This window comes from Mustela nigripes, chromosome 7 (genome assembly GCF_022355385.1).
Source record: "Mustela nigripes isolate SB6536 chromosome 7, MUSNIG.SB6536, whole genome shotgun sequence".
Classification (NCBI taxonomy): Eukaryota; Metazoa; Chordata; class Mammalia; order Carnivora; family Mustelidae; genus Mustela; species Mustela nigripes.
The window spans coordinates 34847588-34865818 of record NC_081563.1 but is presented as its reverse complement, the minus strand read 5'-3'; the positions used below and the strand labels follow the sequence as shown (position 1 = coordinate 34865818).

Genomic DNA, 18231 nt, shown 5'->3' with positions numbered 1-18231 from the left:
AAGGCCTCATGACCTGAGCCAAAATCACGAATCAGATGGTTTAACTGACTGAGCCACCCAGGTGCCCTGGAACCAGTTTTCTTACGCATTTCTTAAGAAACAAACACCTGAAAGACCCTAAAACAAAAGTGATTTTGTATCTTCAGACTATAAAAAGGACCAAAAAGAGAGAAAGAAATCTGGACTTTAAATATTTCTATTCAAAGATACATTTTCTGTTAATATTGCTTTAACAGATGTTAGGAAATAAAAATTAAAGAAGCCCAACAAAACAAAACCTGGAACAGGTGTTTGAGTAGGTAAGGTAAAAAAATAAAAAGCCAAGAAGAGAAGTCTGGGTTTAATGTGATAGATCAATGGATTCTTTTTTTTTTTTTTTTTAAGATTTTATTTATTTATTTAACAGAGAGAGAGAAAGAGATCACAAGTGGGCAGAGAGGCAGCAGAAACAGAGGAGGAAGCAGGCTCCCTGCTGAGCAGAGAGCCTGATGTGGGGCTTGATCCCAGGACCCTGAGATCATGACCTGAGCTGAAAGCAAAGGCTTACCCGCGGAGCCACCCAGGCTCCCCAGATCAATGGATTCCACAAAGAAAAATGACAAGTAATGTTTTGGAAAGCTCATTCTCTCTGTGGCATGTGGAGAAAACCAAAGCAACAAAACCTGAATCCATGATTCTGGAGATTTGATAACAAATACAAAATGAACTGTAAAAGAGGAATTCAAGGGGGAAAAAGATCCTTCTCTTGGTACCACTTTTGCCTTTTTTTTTTTTTTAAGATTTTATTTATTTATTTGATAGAGAGAGATACAGCAAAAGAGGGAACACAAGCAGGGGGAATGGGAGAGGGAGAAGCAGGCCTCCTTGCTGAGCAGGGAGCCCGATGTGGGCCTCGATCCCAGGATGTTAGCATCATGACCTGAGCCAAAGGCAGAAGCTTAACGACTGAGCCACCCCGGTGCCCCCACTTTTGCCTTTTATAGCTACAAGAAAGTGGAATGTCCAAAAGAAGTCAGTAGGTATCAGGAAGGTCCTCTTTCCTAGTACAGTACGACAAATTGTTCTGATTACCAAAAAAATCTCACAGGCATTTTCACAACCATGTGGAACACCAGAGCTTGGGACAACATGTAGTATATACTTTCATCCAGCCCAGTGGGATTCTGGGATTCACCCAGCCCATTCTGCCCTGGGATTCTTGTCAGAGAAGGAAACACTTCAACCCACAGAGGATAATCATTTCAAGGTAAAGATTATACCATAAAAAGACAACATTCTAGAAGAAGTGTGCTAAACATGTAGACTTTAAAATGTTAAATTGTGGTATGATTTTTCTCTCACTGTATTTTTCCTCTTTCTTCTACTAGGCAATCCTATGAGTTTAAGAATGCTAAGTAATTAACTTCCTTATGTTAGTTTCCTTTTTTTATTAGATTTATTTCACTTTAGAGAGACTGCGAGCATGAGAGTGTGAGCAAGGGAAGGGCAGAAGAAGAGAATCTTCAAGCAGACTCCCTGCTGAGTACACATTCCCCCCAATGTGGGGTTTGATCCCATGACCCACGAGACCATAACCTGAGTTGAAACCAAGAGCTAGATGCTTAACAAACTGAGCCACAGGCGCCCCCTCTTGTGTTAGCTTCTTAAGCAGGACTACTTGTAGTCATCAACAGTACTCTTTTGGCTAATTAAAATTTTGTTTACAAACAGCAATAAAATCACAAAATTCTAACATCTTAAAATAAAAACATTGGCATAATAAAAATTAGTACAGGAAGAAAAATCCTTTTATTAGAATCTTTTTTTAGATTCCAAAATAAGTTCCTTTAATATTAATAGCTAATCTGAAGAGAGTAAGCAAATTTAAGGGAGTTCTATGTTAGCATCACTACCTATTTTTCAATAAACATAAGTCTTTTAAAAATTGTTTTCTCAGGGGGCGCCTGGATGGCTCAGTGGGTTAAAGCCTCTGCCTTTGGCTTAGGTCATGATCCCAGGGTCCTGGCTCTCTGCTTGGCAGGGAGCACGCTTCCCTTCCTCTCTCTCTCTGCATGCCTCTCTGCCTACTTGTGATCTCTATCAAATAAATAAATAAATAAATAAATAAATCTTTTTGAAAAATTTGTTTTCTCAGGTCACCTGGCTGATTCACTCACTAGAGCATGTGGGGTTTTGAGTTCAACCCCCACATTAGGCATAGAGCTTTAGTTAACATTTTTGGTTGTTGTTTTCTCTAAAGATGACAAAAAAGGCCGGCCTCACAGACTTAAACTTAAAAATTACAAAACCCTAAAAAGTAAAACAACCCCGGGCGCCTGGATAGCTCAGTGGGTTAAAGCCTCTGCCTTCAGCTCAGGTCATGATCCCAGAGTCCTGGGATGGAGCCCCACATCTGGCTCTTTGCTTAGCAGTAGGCCTGCTTCCTCCTCTCTCTCTCTGCCTGCCTCTGTGCCTACTTGTGATCTCTGTCTGTCAAATAAATAAATAAAATCTTAAAAAAAAAAAAAAAGTAAAACAACCCATAAAACAAAAAACAAATCACAAATCCTTTTTCACTTGAATCTCCCTGCACAGAAATACAAATAAATACAAAATCCAAAAAACATAATTAGGACATTCTCATCTATTTTACTTGGTAAAATTTATTTTGTACATCTCCTCAAAATCACACTGTGAAGTGACCAAGTCTATTCTTTGAATAGACCAAGTCTATTCTTTGCAGGATTCATTTTAACACCAAAAGACTAAAATGAACCAGTTGTTTGTCAATTAGGATTAAACAAATTAGACATATAAAACAGCTACAGAAAAGAATGAAGCAGATCTTTGCTATCAGATATGGAATTATGACCAAAATAATTTCATTTAAAAACCACAACACAGACAGTAAGATGGAGTCACTCATGTCAAGCAGTGACTCATGTCAAGCAGTGATGTAATGCCAAGGGCATTATAGTTAAGACCAGATACCACAGAAACCAGCATGGGCTGATGGCTTCCAAAACTGATAACCCGCAAAGCCAAGACAGCCCGGAAGAACTGAGAGTTGATAATCAGTACAACTAGAAGAGACCCGCAAGGCCCAGGCCCAGGACTAACTATTCTTTAAAAATGAACGACTTCTGCAGCAAACATACTCTCTAGATGCTGACCCTTCCGTGTCTGGGCGCATTAAAAAGGCAACTGCCCCCTGAAAGCTCTGCCAGATTGATCTCTGACCACAACAGAGATGCTCCAGTGATCGAACCTAATAAGCAGTAAGCACCAAGAGCTGACCTGAATGGGACCAAGACCTCATCTCAACTGTGCACTCACAGACTGACTTAGCAGCTGGTTGGTTTACTTCTTACCCCTTCCTGTATCTTATCTGCTGTGTGACTTTGTACTGTGCTTTGCTTTGTGTGCCCTGTATGAAGGCAAGTTGAATGTATAGTGAAATGTCACTGAGTCCGGAACCCCAGTTTACAACTGTCACAATTACAAACGTCACTGAGTTTGTAAACCCCCAGTTTACAATTATGTTAACCTTGCTTTGACTGAATAAAGCTTTCTGTGGAAAGATACAACTCAAATAGGTAGGTGCCTTTATAGCATGTTCACAACGTATAATATAATAGTGTATAATTTACTCCACGACTTATTACAGACACAAACACACACATCTCATTTCTTCTATGTACATGAAATGTTTCTAGAAGTATACACAAGATTCTAGGAATAGTGATAGGCTGGGGGGCTATATAGGAGCAAGAAATTGTACTGTGTACTCCACATTTTGATTTTGAACCCCATACTATGATTTTGAGCCATGTCAATATATTACATATCCTCCCCAAATGTTTACATTTTTTTTTTATGATTTTATTTATCTGACAGAGAGACACAGCAAGAGAGGGAACACAAGCAGGAGGAGTGGGAGGGGGAGAAAAAGGCTTCCCACGGAGCAAGGAGCCCGATGTGGGGCTCAATTCCAGGACCCTGGGATCAGGGTCTGAGCCAAAGGCAGACACTTAATGACTGAGCCACCCAAGTGCCCCAAAGGAAGAGAGTGTCCCAAGCAGACTCTGTGCTAAACATGGAACCTGACTCAGGGCTTGATCATATGACCCTGAGATCAGGACCTGAGCTGAAACCAAGAGTCAGACATTTTTTTGTTTTTGTTTTTGTTTTTAAAGATTTATTTATCTGACAGAGAGAGATCACAAGCAGGCAGAGAGGCAGGAGAGAGAGAGAGAGGAGGAAGCAGGCTCCCTGCTGAGCAGAGAGCCCAATGTGGGGCTCGATCCCAGGACTCTGAGATCATGACCCGAGCCGAAGGCAGCAGCTTAACCCACTGAGCCACCCAGGCGCCCCAAGAGTCGTTTAACCTACTATGCCACCCAAGGGCCTACTGTTTACATTTTTAAAAATTATTTTTCATCGTGATTAAGTGAATGCTATAATTCCCATCACCTATTTCACTCATGCCCCTACCCCACCCCATTCTGATAACTATCAGTTTGTTCTCTCTATATAAAGAGTCTATTTCTTGGTTTGTCTCTTTTCTCCTTTGCTCTTTTGTTTTGTTTCTTAAATTCCACACATGAGTGAGATCATATGGTATTTGTCTTTCTCTGACTGACTTATTTCAGTTAGCATTATATTCTCCAGCTCCAGCCACCTTTTTGCAGATGGCAAGATTTCATTCTTTTTCATGGTTGAGCAATGTTCCTGTGTGTATTTGTGCACGCACACACCCCACATCTTCTTTATCCATTCACCTATCTTGGGCTGCTTCCATAGTTTGACTATTGTGAACAATGCTGCAATAAACACAGCGGTACATGTACCCCTTTGAATTCGTGTTTTTGTATTTTGGGGGTAAATACCCAGTAGTGAGTATTTTAAATTTTTTTTCCTATTTTTAATTGTTTGAGGAAACCACATACTGTTTTCTAAAGTGGCTGCACCGGTTCACATTCCCAACAATGCAAGAGGGTTTCCTTTTTTTTTTTTTTTTTTTGAAATAGAGAAGTGTTTGTTTTGTTGTTTGTTTTTTTAAGATTTTATTTATCAGTGAGAGAGAGCACACAGCTGGGACAGAGGCAGAGGGAGAAGCAGGCTTCCTGCCGAGCAAGGAGCCCAAGAATACGAGACTTGACCCCAGCACCCTGGGATCACGACCTGAGCTGAAGGCAGATGCTTAACAGACTGAGCCATCCAGGTGTCCCAAGGGGGTTGCTTTTTTATCCACATCTTCACCAACACTTGTTTCTTGAGTTTTTAATTTTCGCCATTCTGACAGTATAGTTTCAGTTTGCCTGAAACTTTTCCCTGATGATAAGTGATGCTGAACAAAATCTTTTTATGTGCCTGTCAGTCATCTATATGTCTTCTTTGGAGAAATGTTTGTTTAGGTCTTCTACTCATTTTTCATCAGATTATCTATTTTTTCGGTGTTGAGCTGAGTAAGTTCCTCATATATTTTACATATTAATCCTTTATTGGATATGTCATTTGCAAATATCTTCTCCCATTCCGTAGGATGCCTTTTAATTTTGATTTTTTTCCTTCACTGTACAGAAACTTTTTATTCTGATGTAGTCCTAAATAGTTTTGTTGGTTATTTTTTAAGGTTTTATTTATTTATTTGACAGAAAGAGAGACAGCAAGAGAGGGAACACAAGCAAGGGGGAGTGGGAGAGGGAGAAGCAGTCTTCCTGCTGAGCAGGGAACCTGACATGGGGCTCAATCCCAGGACCCTGGGACCACGACCCGAGCCAAAGGCAGATGCTTTACAATTGAGCTACACAGGTGCCCCCTAAATAGCTTATTTTTGCTTTTATTACTCTTGCCTCAGGAGATATATCTTGGAAAATTGTGTTACAACTGATGTCAGGGAAATTATTGCCTGTGCTGTCTTCAATGATTTTTATGGTTTCTGGTCTCACATTTAGGTCTTTAACTCATTTTTAGTGGGGTTTTTTCTTTTGTATATGGTAAAAAAATATGGTCCAATTTTATTCTTTTGCATGTAATTAGCTATCCAGTTTTCCCAATACTTACTTGAAGAAGACTTTCTCCCACAGCATATTCGTTCTTCCTTTGTCAAAGATTAATTGACCATATAATTATGGGTTTATTTCTGGATTTTCTAGTCTGCTCCATTGATCTATGTATATCTACTTTTATACCAGTGCCATACTGTTTTAAGTACTACTGCTTTGTAATATAACTTGAAGTCTGGAATTGTGATACTTCCAGTTAAGTTTTTCTTTTTCAGGATTGCTTTGGCTGTTTGAGGTCTTCTGGTGGTTCCATACAAATTTTAGGGATATTTGTTCTAGTTCTGTGAAAAATACTATTGGTATTTTGATAGGGACTGCATTAAATCTGTAGATTATTATGGGCAGTATAGACATTTTAACAGTATTTGTTCTTCCAACCAGATGTTTATGTTTTTTAAAAGGAGGGGAGCAGATCAGTTTTCTGCGATCTTGACAACAAAACACATTTTCTTTATTATCCACTGCTTTTGGATGCCAATTTACTTCAAACCATATATGGATATACTGTCCCCCAACCATGCCAATTCATAAACTCACTATGGCAATCTATTCCCATCAACTCTCATCTATTAACTACAGCTTCACAGTCTCTGGAACATTTTTTATTTAAAAAAAAAAAAAAAAAAAAACTCTACTCCATAGATACACATTTTCAGTTCATACATTAGTTTCTGATATGCATGACCACCTAAAGAAAAATTTTACCTTCAAATATTATTTGCTCTAAGTAAAACATGGATCAAAAAATTTTTCAAATTCCAACTTTCAGAAATGGATGGAAATGTTTTTTCACTGGTGAATAAACTTATCAGAGTCACAATGCATTTCCCAAATAGTTTGACAAGTCTACTTGAACAAAGAGACACAGAGAGACAAGTCCCAATACTGTAAACTGTATTTTTTAGTGACCTGAGAGAAGTTTAACAGCATTCTAATGTGGGGTGGGTATTACTTTTAGAGCCTGAACAGAATAATAATTAATTAAATGACAGACAAAGCTCAAATGTTTATCTCCTCTTTTCTGAGATGCCTTTAAAATGAAAGTAAGAGAGTTAGAAATAAAAGAACCTAAAACCATTCAAAAACAGGCCATCACCCACAACGGTTTCAAAGATTTCATGAAAATTCTGGAAGACAATAGCCTCAATGGCTCAGTGGGTTAAGCCTCTGACTCTTGGTTTCACCCCAGGTCATAGTATCAGGGTGGTGAGATCCAGCCCCGCATCCAGCTCCACACTCAGTGCACAGCCTGCTCGCATTTCTCTCTCCCTCGCCCTCTATCCCACCCCTAAAAAATAAAAAAATTAAAAAATTAAACAGGAGGAATTGAAATTTATTAAAATAATAAATTGTACTATTTTGTCAAGAACATTCTTTTTTTTTTTTTTAAAGATTTTATTTATTTATTTGACAGAGAGAGAGATCACAAATAGGCAGAGAGAGAGACAGAGAGAGAGATGAGGAGAAGCAGGCTCCCTGCTGAGCAGAGAGCCCAATGCGGGACTCGATCCCAGGCCCCTGGGATCATGACCTGAGCCGAAGGTAGAGGCTTAACCCACTGAGCCACCCAGGCGCCCCTGTCAATCAAGAACATTCTTAAGTGGAACTTGTCATTTTAGTTTTTTGTTTGATTTACTGGAAATGCACAGAGGTGAAGAACACAGTGACAACTCTAGCACAAGTTAGTGCCCCTGACTTGGTTCATGTTGACTTTACCCACAACAGCTTTTGCAAAATCAACACATAGAAAAGGCAAGTAGCATGTTACTATTGTTATAAAATCGTTTCCATCTCACAAAGCCCCTGAAAAGGTCTAAGTGACACTCAGGAGTCCACAAACAAAGCTCTGAAAACACTGTTGCTTTCAATGTTCTTGGTCCTTCCCATTCTCATAAATTTTGGAAACAGCTTCTCAATTTACACACACTTATCTAATTCCGTCAGCAATCCTTTGTAGTTTCTATGTAAGTTTTGCACATCCTTCCCCTTTTCTCATACACCTTTCTTTAGATTTATTTTAGGTGTTTGATGCTTTTTGATGACACTGTAAATGATATCTCTTTTTTGGGAGCAGGAGAGAGGGAGAGAGAGAATCTTAAACTGGCTCTACACCCAGCGCGGAACCCAGTGGCTCAATCTCACAACGCTGAGATCATGACCTAGCCAAAACCAAGAGCTGGAGGCTTAACCGGTTGAGTCACCTAGGCACCCTAAACGTATCTTTTAATCTTAGTTTTCTGACTAACCCCTCTTCACACCATATACATAAAACAGACTTACACACAAAAGGTGGGGCACCTGGCTGGCTCAGTTGGTGGAGCATGAGACTCTTGATTAGGTTGTGAGTATGAGCCCCCTGCTGGGTACAGAACTTCCTTTTTAAAAAAAAAAAAAAAAAATTATTATTTATTTATTTTTAAATATTTTATTTATTTATTTGACAGAGAGAGCGATCACAAGTAGGCAGAGAGGCAGGCAGAGAGAGAGGAGGAAGCAGGATCCCCACTGAGCAGAGAGCCCTATGAGGGGCTCGATCCCAGGACTCTGACACCATGACCTGAGCTGAAGGCAGAGGATTAACCCACTGAGCCACCCCAGAGCCGCTACCTTTTTTTTTTTTTCAAAGGGGGGGTTAAAAAATACAAAAGGTAAAACAGTCAAACTTCAAGAAAACATTGAAGAGTAGTACCTTCATGATCACAGGAAATCTTTGCCTATTCCAGGGCGGTGACACTTGGATTTGTTTTTGAATGAGCACTGTTTCTGAGTGACAAAGTATTCTTACTCTAGTTTTACTCTGCTCCCTCACATATATCAAACTTATCAGGCATGTCTGTCAGCTTCTCAAGAATGGAATTTTTCCAGCCTTTATTTAACGGTCCTCCCCTCCTCCTGCTGTTCCATTGTTCCTTTTTCCAACCACATTTCTCAAATATTTAAAAACAAACCAACCAACCTAGAAAGAGCAAAGATGATCCCAGTGGCGCTGAAGAGTAAGCACTATTTAAAAAAAAAAAAAAAAAGAAGAAGTGTTAAGCACTACTTAATGAGAGAGGAAGTCCCACACACATGGAATGCAGTGCCTCTGCCATTCCTGGGTACTTCTGGCAATGCACAGCCCCAGTCCAATGGTACACATTAAGAGTAGAAAAGAGAAATGCAGGAATGACACATCTAAATGTCAGTGGTGCTGAATGCAGAAATGACAAGGGTATGTGCTTGTGTACGTGCCTCTTCCTGTATTTTCAACATTTAAACAATAAATTAAAACTCTTTCACTATCAGAAAATAAACATATTTATTTTAAAATTTTAATATGTAGGGGCACCTGGGTGGCTCTGTAGGTTAAGTATCTCCCTTCGGCTCGGGTTGTGGTCCCAGGGTCCTGGGATGGAGGCCCTCTTCAGGTTCCCTGCTCAGCCAGGAGTCTGCTTTTCCCTCTGCCTCTGCCCCTCCCCACTGCTTTTGTTCTCTCATGTAATCTCTCTCTCTCTCAAATAAAATCTTTAAAGTTTCAAAATTGTTTTTTTTTTTTTATTTGACACAGAGAGAGAGATCACAAGTAGGCAGAGAGGCAGGCGGAAGGGGGTGGCGGGGGGAAGCAGGCCCCCTGCTGACCAGAGAGCCCGACATGGGGCTCGATCCCAAGACCCCAGGACCATGACTCAAGCCAAAGGCAGAGGCTTTACCCGACTGAGCCACCCAGGTGCCCCAAATCTTTAAAATTTTAATGCTGGGGCTCAATCACATGACTCTGAGATCAGAACCTGAGTTAGAACCAAGAGTCAGACACCTGACTATGCCACACAAGCGCCTCTGAACTGACAATGATTCTTGAAAGAAAGAGCATTTTGCAAGGAAAATGTACCCTTAAATTAAAAACAGGTCTGCATCACATAGCACCAATAGTTAATGATCCTAGTTTACTGCTACTGGAGAAAGGAGGATAAAGCAGAGTTCTCAGTGAATTTCCATCTATTCTGTCTTTGTTAGAACCAGCCATGTTGTCAGCAAGGAAAGTGATAAAAATGAAATCAAAATGGTCTTTTCCCTCTCTGTCTAATGTACAAATTTGCAAATCATAAAATAAACTTCTTCCCATTCTATGTCTGATGTGTTTGCATTTCAGGAAGAAAACCCAAAATATGGGAAACCCTAAAGATGAAAGTTGCTTGCAGGGCACCTGGGTGGCTCAGTCAGTTAAGTGTCTCCCTTCAGCTCAGGTCATGATCCCAAGGTCCTGGGATCAAGCCCCACATTGGGCACCCTGCTCAGTAGGGAATATGCTTCTCTCTCTCACTCTCCCTCAAATGAATAAATAAAATCTTTTTTTAAAAAAAAAGTTGCTTGCATTTTCTGATATTAAATCTAAAACCTATCAAATACCAAATTCCTATTTATACTCATGATGCAGACACATACTTACTAATGAGAATGATTTCATTTATTCACAAAGTAAAAACTACTGACTAAATAAAATAAGTCTTCAATAGACAACAAATGAGTATGTATCTCTCTACAAACTTGCATCCGGAACTTCAGTTAAATAAAATCCAAATAATGGAACTATTAGATATGCACATATTATAATCTGATGTTTCTAATTATAGTAACACTCAAATATATTAGAGTTATTTATCTATTTCCCTAACCTTACCAATATTGGGGATCAAGAAAAGAACTCTGGTCTTCCATCCTTCAAGTAACTCCTGCTCGCTAGAAACTTCAATTTCTCCCTTTCTCATGGTTGCTCTCTACTGTTCATAAACTCACATTATTCAGTGATAGTATGCACACAGAAACAACTTCCTATCCTCTGCCTAGCCCTCCAGGTAAAAGCCTGACACTGACTCTGATAACTCACTCTCTGAGAGTCCCGAGTAACCTGTAATTCCAGACATCCAATCCTTCATTCTCATGAAAGGAGGGAGGCACATAATCTAAAACTTCACTTATGATCAGTAATAGTTGAGAAGAGATTATTTTACTCTCTGTTGATGACTTTTTATTCCCTTCAAGAATAGGTACTTAAATGAAAACAATGCAAACTTCGAATTCTGACTGGCTGTTTCGTGCAGTGTTCCACAGCAGGCAGGAAAAAGAAAAATAAAGACACCAACCTTCAAGAATCTTACACTCTAAGATGATGCCTGTCTAGAACAATCGAGACAAATTATACATAAGCCCCAAGATTTTTAATGGCTGCTCAAGATATTTTTTCAATTGAATTAAGAAAGCTCCTCATTTTGGAGGTGAGGAAACCATGCAGCAGCAGCATGGCAGAAACCAAGGAGAGGTTCCCACCGATTGTGGTTACAGCCCGTCTTCTACAGAGCAAGAACAGAGATCATGATGATGGTGATGTCTATATTCTGGAATCCTAGCTTAAAATTTGTTTAAAGGGATAAGAAGTAAGGATTTCTCTGAGGCACCCTGCCATGAAGGGACTACTTGAACACTATGTGCATTTATGTCTTTAAGACTTACCCTACCGCTGACATCACTTTCTGAAATAGCTTCTCTGAACTTCTTAAAATGCATGGACGAGGTTAAGCAATGAGGCAGGCAGGATCCTTACCACTGATGCTCTGAATGAGGGCCAAGTCTAACAACATGGATATAATGCTTTCTCCACCATCACTCTGTCTTCACAATAAGGACAGACTTAGAGGACAAATCATCAGGTCCAAAAGCCCTTACTGCAGGAAATATTTGAGGCCAATAATCAACAGGTACCTAAGAAAATGCTTTTAAGACATAATGAAGCATAACTTCAAAGGCTGTGATCCAGAATCCCAAGTTGGCAAACAGGAAAGAACTGGCTCTTTTTAAATGACTAACTACCTGCACCAGAGGCTGGGAAGAGGCATTAATCATCATACGCAGAATGCTGTAATTAGCAGCTTTTAAAAAGCCAAGCTTTTTGTGTTCAAGATGTGGAAAAAACTGACACTGGACCAAATACAAGTTATATCCATAAACTCAGGAACCCAATCAAGCAGGTAGGTCCCAGCGGCTACTGTACATCTAGCAGCAGCAGCATCTTTTAGTATAATAGTATAGTTTATATGTTTAACTTAGTTTTTAATGTAGTCTGTCCTGTTGACCTGAACATCTGAGTAGAAAATTATGTGAAAAAATAAAATATCAGAGAGCCTACCCATCCAACAAGTAACTCAATAGCTTTTCTTTTATCTCTGATGCTGTTTAACACCTCCAGTCATGTACACTTCATAATTCTGTCTATCTGCAGCCATGTGGTCTGGGTTCAATCTCCCAATCTGCTATATAAAAGTCATGAAACTGACAGGTTACTTAACCTTTTCAGGCTTCAGTCTCGTCTATAAAATGGGGATAACAGGACCTACTTTATAAAGTCTGTGAGGAGTAAATAAAATACATATAAAGCAACTGGAATAACATCTGTCACAAAGGTTCGATGAATGTCAGAATTTTTAAAAGCCAAGGTTGATAAATATGGTCTAAGACTGAATACAGTATTATATATCCAGAACAGGTCCAGCATGTGACATAACAATGTTATAGTGCTTTAGAGAGTTTGCGGCATATCATCTGTTAGTAATGACTTCAGGCACTGTGCATGATGTGAGCTGCCTCTCTTCCTGCACCCCCAAAAAGCATTCCAAAGATGTTTTCATTGTTCAAGTCCTACCTAGCTCACGAACACAAAGTAAATCCCTAACTATCCAGAACCGTCCTGGTCCTGGTGACTCTCCCTCTCTGCCAGTGGAATCAGAAGGAACAAAGAGTTGCCTCCATGCCACTGTGAAATGCTTACAATATCCAGTGAGTATTGTGGCTCACAAACTACAAAGGACCTCAGGAATGCCTCAGTCAGGTTTTCTCCTACGTTCCATATGCCACTGAGGAAATTCTGGGCACTTGATAATGTCCCTGGAGAATAAAAAGCCAGTATTCACCAAATTACCCCTCTTTGCTGCCAAAGAACAATGGGGCTTCAGTAATTTTCTCCTGTTACAGCAGAAATAGATAGGGCATGACTTCAACATTAGCAAAATGTGAAGATCACTCCAATGTGCACTTGTTTACATCAGCATGAGGGCTGGCTAGCACGGCTCTGTGCTTTGGCCAGAGACTGCCCCTAACCCCATTCAGCTGTTTGGCAATGAAAGCCACAGATGACAAATTGTGGCTCTGTACTACTCCCTCTCAACTTAGAGAACAGAACAACAAAAATTAAAAGCCCCAAATGTTTATAACGCATCATAATTCAAAAGAATTGCCAGTAAATTCACCCGATAAACTCCTTAAATTTGTAAGATGGGGACCTCATCTTAACTTATTAAGTACCTAGTAAATGCCTTAATCTAGAATATACTCAGAAAACATGTTCAACAGTGACTGAATGAATGATCCTATATTCTATGTAATTTCTGTGTTCAACACAGAGGTGTCCTAATAATTATATTTCAATATATTGTCTCAGTTTTTATGGATGATGAAAAACACATTACTAGTTTTTCCATTCCAAGCAATCTGTTAAAGGAAACATTACTTATAAACAGATTCTAAGCTATCAGGATGGTAAATTAAAAATGTACTTGCATGTTTTGGATACATTTTTAAAACCATTTGTCAGATTCTCGTTCTGGCAAGATTCTTATGACTAGCCACATTACTTCTTGAGTTTAAAATGAATCTTTATATTCTAGCTTCCTCCAATTAAGTAATAAATGCGTATGGCTCTTCGGCATTTATTATCTACGTCTTTAAGAAAATTATGAAATATGTTTTCATGTTCCATCGATTTGAACAAAAATTAGCTTACTTTCCTACTTCTTGAAATACCCCATTGGTAGATAAACTGACTGTTTCTACATTACCTGGCATGATTATTTTTTCCAGCAAAGGACCCAAGTCACACAGAATATACTAACTCTAGCCAATTTTTTTTTTAAAGATTTTATTTATCTGACAGAGAGAGATCACAAGTAGAGAGAGAGAGGAAGGAGCAGGCTCCCTGCGCAGCAGAGAGCCCGATGCGGGACTCGATCCCAGGACCCTGTGATCATGAACCTGAGCTGAAGGCAGAGGCTTACTTAACCCACTGAGCCACCCAGGCAGCCCAACTCTAGCCAATTGAAACACAGTGTTCCCTAAAAAACCTAATAAAGTCGAAGAGCTAATAGACACATGAGAAAATGTTCAATATTACTCAGCATCAGAGAAATACAAGTTGAAACCATAATGAGATACCACCTCACACCAGTCAAAATGGCTAAAATTAACAACTCAGGGAAAACAGATGTTGGTGAGGACACAGAGAAAGGGGAACCCTCTTACACTGTTGGGTGAGAAGGCAAGCTGGTGCAGCCACTCTGGGAAACAGCAACTGCACTATTAATATTTATCCCAAGGATACAAATATAGTGATTCGAGGGGCACATGCACCCCAGTGCTTACAGCAGCAATGTCCACAATAGCCAAAGTATAGAGAGAGCCCAGATGTCCATCAACAGATGAATGGATAAAGAAGATGTGGTATAGACACACAATGGAATATTACTCAGCCATCAAAAAGAATGAAATCGGGCGCCTGGGTGGCTCAGTGGGTTAAGCCGCTGCCTTCGGCTCAGGTCATGATCTCAGAGTCCTGGGATCGAGTCCCGCATCGGGCTCTCTGCTCAGCGGAGAGCCTGCTTCTCTCTCTCTCTCTCTGCCTGCCTCTCCATCTACTTGTGATTTCTCTCTGTCAAATAAATAAATAAAATCTTAAAAAAAAAAAAAAAAATTATTAAAAAAAAATAAAAACACACAGAATGAAATCTTGCCATCTGCAATGACATGGCTGGAACTAGAGGGTATCTACAAGTGAAATAAGTCAGAGAAAGACAAATACCATACGATTTCACTCATATGTGGAATTTAAGAAACAAAACAGATGAACACAGGGGAAAGGGAGGAAAAATAAAATAAGATAAAAACAGAAAGGGAAGCAAACCATACGAGATTCTTAACAATAGGGAACAAACTGAGGGTTGCTGGAGGGGAGGTGGAGGGGGATGGAGTAACTGGGTGATGGGCCTTAAGGAGGACACTTGATATAATGAGCATGGGTAGTGTATGCAACTGATGAATCACTAAATTCTACCCCTCAAGCTAATGATATACTATATATTAACTAAATTTAATTTAAATAAATAATAAATAAATATTTAAAATGTTCTCAAATTTAAAAAAAATTTAAAACTTCTTCAGCAATGCTGTCATGTTAACTACTGAGATCAAATTATTTCTGAAAAGATTTGGAGCACGAGGAATTCCAGTATCTCTGTCATACATTTTCTGCTTTAGAAACTCTGCATCCATTTCTGAAAAGAGAAATATGCACAAAAGTCCTGGGAACTGGGTGGGTGCGTGGGGGTGTGTGTGTGTGTGATACAAGGACCAAATCACAGCTTAAGTAAGTCTCCAAACCTGACTTAGGCCAAAAAAGACAGATTCAATACCCACACTGGGGGGAAGACAGGGGGCTAATTTTTGAAATAAAGTTAATATACCATATTTCTCTAGATAAACCATTTTTTAAAAGATTTATTTATTTGGCAGAGAAGAGATCACAAGTAGGCAGAGAGGCAGGCAGAGAGAGAGGGGAAAGCAGGCTTCCCACTGAGCAGGGAGCCCAGATGCAGGGCTCGATCCCAGGACCCTGACCAAGATCATGACCTGAGCTGAAGGCAGAGGCTTAACCCACTGAACCACCCAGTCACCCCTAGATAAACCATTTTTAAGATAATCATGACTAGTAGAGAGGTGAATTAAGTAAAGATTATGAACAAAAGCTGAAAAACTTGCAGTAACTTGAGGCGGACAATGACAATTTCCTCCCTCACACACAGCGCCCTGCCGTCACCCGCAGGCCGCCAGGCTCGCCCCACTGTGTCTCTGAGGTTGAATAAATGCCAACTACTTTCTGAAGCTGACCTGACCTTGACAATCAGTAACTGCCTACCTTTTGAGTTCAAACATTTTGTTAGTCTTCCAAGATATGTATGCTTAAATGTTACCACCAGCACATTTCATAAAAGGCCACCAGCGTTCCTCCACAACCCCCAAAACTACAAACCAGGGACAGAATTTTTTCACTTTGGCTTCCCATCAAAGTACAGAGCAGAAACGAGTTAAGTAATACAAAATATAGTTTTCATCCCAGAGATCCTCCAAAGAAAGTAAAAGGCCATATATTCTACAAGGTCAAGAATCACTCGCCTGGGAACCAGATCTTGTGTTTTAGTTCTAGGATTCTAATGCCCCCATCTGTAACATTCTAGGAACTGGAGAAAACCAGCACTTCCTGGTGGTTGCGGGACACTCTTCTGCAGGATGCGAAGAGGCATGCATGTGGATTGGGAAAGTCTGGATTCAAGCAGAGGTCACTTGACTATAGAACACCTGCAGGGCTTTAATAAGGTAATCACACTATACATTTCCTAGATAAAATCCCATTATGATGCCTTTAGTAAACCAAGTTGAGCAAGATCATGAGGCAAATTTAGAAATGCTTCAAAGAAGGCTGTTCTGTGTTTTTTCTCTTTGCCACGATATTACTGAATACTTCCTATCAGCCTCTAAGGTGCTCTTACCTGATATGCGTTGCAGGCAGAGATTCATACTGGCGTGACAAGAAGAGCTCCCTATGTTTTAGCTGATGCTTCTGTTTATCCGTCAAGTCGGCTTCAATTGTGGTTTCCGATTCTTCCTCAATTTCTTCTACACAAATAAAATTCAAAGAATGCATTATTACAGGGCACATTATCTATCTGGACATCAAGACAGATTAACTTTTCACTCAAAATTTTCTTCAAACCATCTTTCATTATTTTATTTTAAATTTACATATCTAACTTGTCATTTGCATTACAATCATAAAATTACATGAATTGGGGCCACAAACAAAGAGGAAGAACTCTAATTTTAAAATGGCAGATGGAACATATGCATTTATCTCCTCTTCCCCCATAAAACCACACCAAATAGCAATTAAAATGCACACACATTTCAATGACAATAAAAGTGGAAACAACGATAGAAGAATCAGCCAAAAAAAAGTTTTAGAGGATGGAAAGCAGATGCAAAAAAAAAAAAAAAAGGTGCAAACTTAGCCAAGAGAAGGAAGAGATAATCTATATATGTACAGACAGATGCAAGGAGAAGGCAAGCCCAAAGCTTGAAGTGACTTAGACCTCAAAGATATCAAGTATTGTGAGAAAGAGGGGTGGGCAAGAGAAAAAGCCAGCAGGAAAGGTTGAAAGTCTATCGACAATACTCTAACTAAATCCCGGAATATTCTATTTAAAAAAGAGAATAGCCAGAAAGTAAAAAAAATAAAAAGAATAATCGGAAAACAAGAAATAGGGTTAACACTTTTAAAATTCGATAACACACAAAAAGCTAATGGAAGGATTAGAAGGTACTGCTAAGGAAATCTCCCAGAAATTTCAACACTAAGACAAAGAAATAAGTAAGTGATACCCGAAAGCTAAAATAAATAAAATATAATAAAAATAATTCATGAAGTTCAGAAAGACAGCAATAGTGAAAACACACTTCTTCATCTCTTTTGGTGGGGAGAGGGAGTAAGGAAAGACCTATCAAAGAAATGATTCAAGAACATTTGCCCTTACTGAAAGAGAGGCACATCCACACTGAATTTCCAGCATACTTAATTTTTTTTTTAAGTGCTAACATAAGATCACAGAAGTTTACAGAAAGAAAACATAGGTCACATGCAAAGATCTGGAATCAGAGTGGAATTCTATATGAATATCAACACTATTCTAACCTAAGATGGTGGAGAAATGTTACTCAAGAGGAAAAATGATAATCAACCTAGAATTGTACTTGTAAATTATAAACTATTTATCAAGTCTGGAAACAGAGTAAGAATAATCTTTCATTCATTCAACCAAGATTTATTAGGTGCCCAAACAGGCACTATTTGAGATGCTAGAGACAAGCAGTGAGCGTAAGTTATTAGAGAAGAAACAATTCAAAGTATTTGCCCTTGAGAAACAGGGTTGGAAGCAAGGGACAGGAGACAGCAACATTTCACGAAAGTTTAAAAAAAAAAAAGAAAAAAACACTGCATTTAATAATCTTTTTAAAGAAAAATATGAGGGCTCCTGGGTAGCTCAGTTGGTTG

At 39.3% G+C, this 18231-nt stretch overlaps 1 protein-coding gene across 6 annotated transcripts in view; it reads right to left on the bottom strand.

The window, feature by feature from the left end:
- The window catches only part of MTA3 (metastasis associated 1 family member 3), a 165041-nt gene that overhangs the window by 91594 nt on the left and 55216 nt on the right, over nucleotides 1-18231 (bottom strand). For all 6 annotated transcript variants that reach the window (XR_009405297.1, XR_009405296.1, XR_009405298.1 and 3 more), the window contains exon 4: nucleotides 16673-16799. Coding sequence is in view for 3 of the 6 variants with exons in the window: in XM_059405539.1 (XP_059261522.1) it covers nucleotides 16673-16799 (127 nt within the window). In the remaining 3 variants the exon portion in view is untranslated. The remainder of the gene's footprint in view (nucleotides 1-16672; nucleotides 16800-18231) is intronic.